Genomic DNA, 978 nt, shown 5'->3' with positions numbered 1-978 from the left:
GCAGACCGCCCCCCCCCCTCCCTCTCCCCCAGGCAGAGATCCACGGGTCTCGGCTCCCCGTCCCCCACAGCCCCGGGCCCCAGGCAAAGATCTCTCCCCCAGCCCTGGGGCGGCCCTTCTCACCTTCCAGATAAAATGCCTTGCAGCCTTCATCTTTGAGGCGCTTGAGGAGCAGCCCCAGCACGGACTCGCCACCCGTGTTCTCGTTCCAGTCGCGGCTGTGCTCGTCGTACAGCACTACGGTGTCGGTGCCACACCGGCGGGCGAAGCGCTCCCGGTCTTCCTCGCTGCTGGCGACGAGGGACCGCATTTTTTTTGCATGATGCCGGGGATGGCCACATTGATGGCCGTCTCGATGTGGGACGACTCGTACAACTCCTGCGGCCGACAGTCCATCAGCAGTAGCCGGTCGTTGCCCATCTCCAGCTGCTCGTTCAACCACGCCACGGATTTACTAATCGCCATTTCCGACGCGAAAGGGACGGGTCTGAACGTATCTAGCATGAGGAAGGACGGGGGGAGCGGAGCGTGCTCTGGAAGCGCCCCTCTCTCTCACAGAGGCATGCGGCTGGCTCGGCGGGCGGGCTGCACCCCTCTAACTCCGCACAACTTATCTCCCTCCGCCCCAGGAAAATGAATCACGCAGCCCCCCGGAGTCACGGGGAGGGAGAAGCAGCCCTGGCCCCGGCGTGTGTGTGAGTGTGAGCGCGTGTGCCTGCGTGCGCGCTGCCAGCCTGCCCTGTCTCCTCTTCTTTCTGTCAATGAATCCCTGAATGAACCTGCCTAATCGCCGCTGCAGCCCGAGCCCTTGGGCTTTTCCTCCGCCACGACTGAATGAAATCCAATTAACGTGCCGCCGAGCGGGGCTCCCCGGCTCAGCATGGAAACACTGCGGCGGTGGCGGTGCCCCTTCCCTTCCGCTGCCCTCCTTTGCTGGGCTGCCCCGCAGCGCCCGCAGCGCCCCTCGGCCGCGGCCCC

The 978-nt window shown here is 65.2% G+C and overlaps 1 protein-coding gene across 1 annotated transcript in view; it reads right to left on the bottom strand.

Annotated features, from left to right (window-relative positions):
* DUSP6 (dual specificity phosphatase 6) overlaps positions 1-648 on the bottom strand; it is a 4,170-nt gene extending 3,522 nt beyond the window's left edge. The window contains 2 exon segments of the mRNA XM_008644338.2: positions 124-309; positions 312-648. Coding sequence (XP_008642560.2) covers positions 124-309; positions 312-504 — 379 coding nt within the window. The 5' untranslated portion in view covers positions 505-648.
* Positions 649-978: the final 330 nt, after the last annotated feature.

This window comes from Corvus brachyrhynchos, unplaced genomic scaffold (assembly GCF_000691975.1).
Source record: "Corvus brachyrhynchos isolate BGI_N302 unplaced genomic scaffold, ASM69197v1 scaffold242, whole genome shotgun sequence".
Lineage (NCBI taxonomy): Eukaryota > Metazoa > Chordata > Aves > Passeriformes > Corvidae > Corvus > Corvus brachyrhynchos.
Note: the sequence above shows the minus strand (reverse complement) of the source record. Positions and strands in the feature narration are given on the sequence as shown.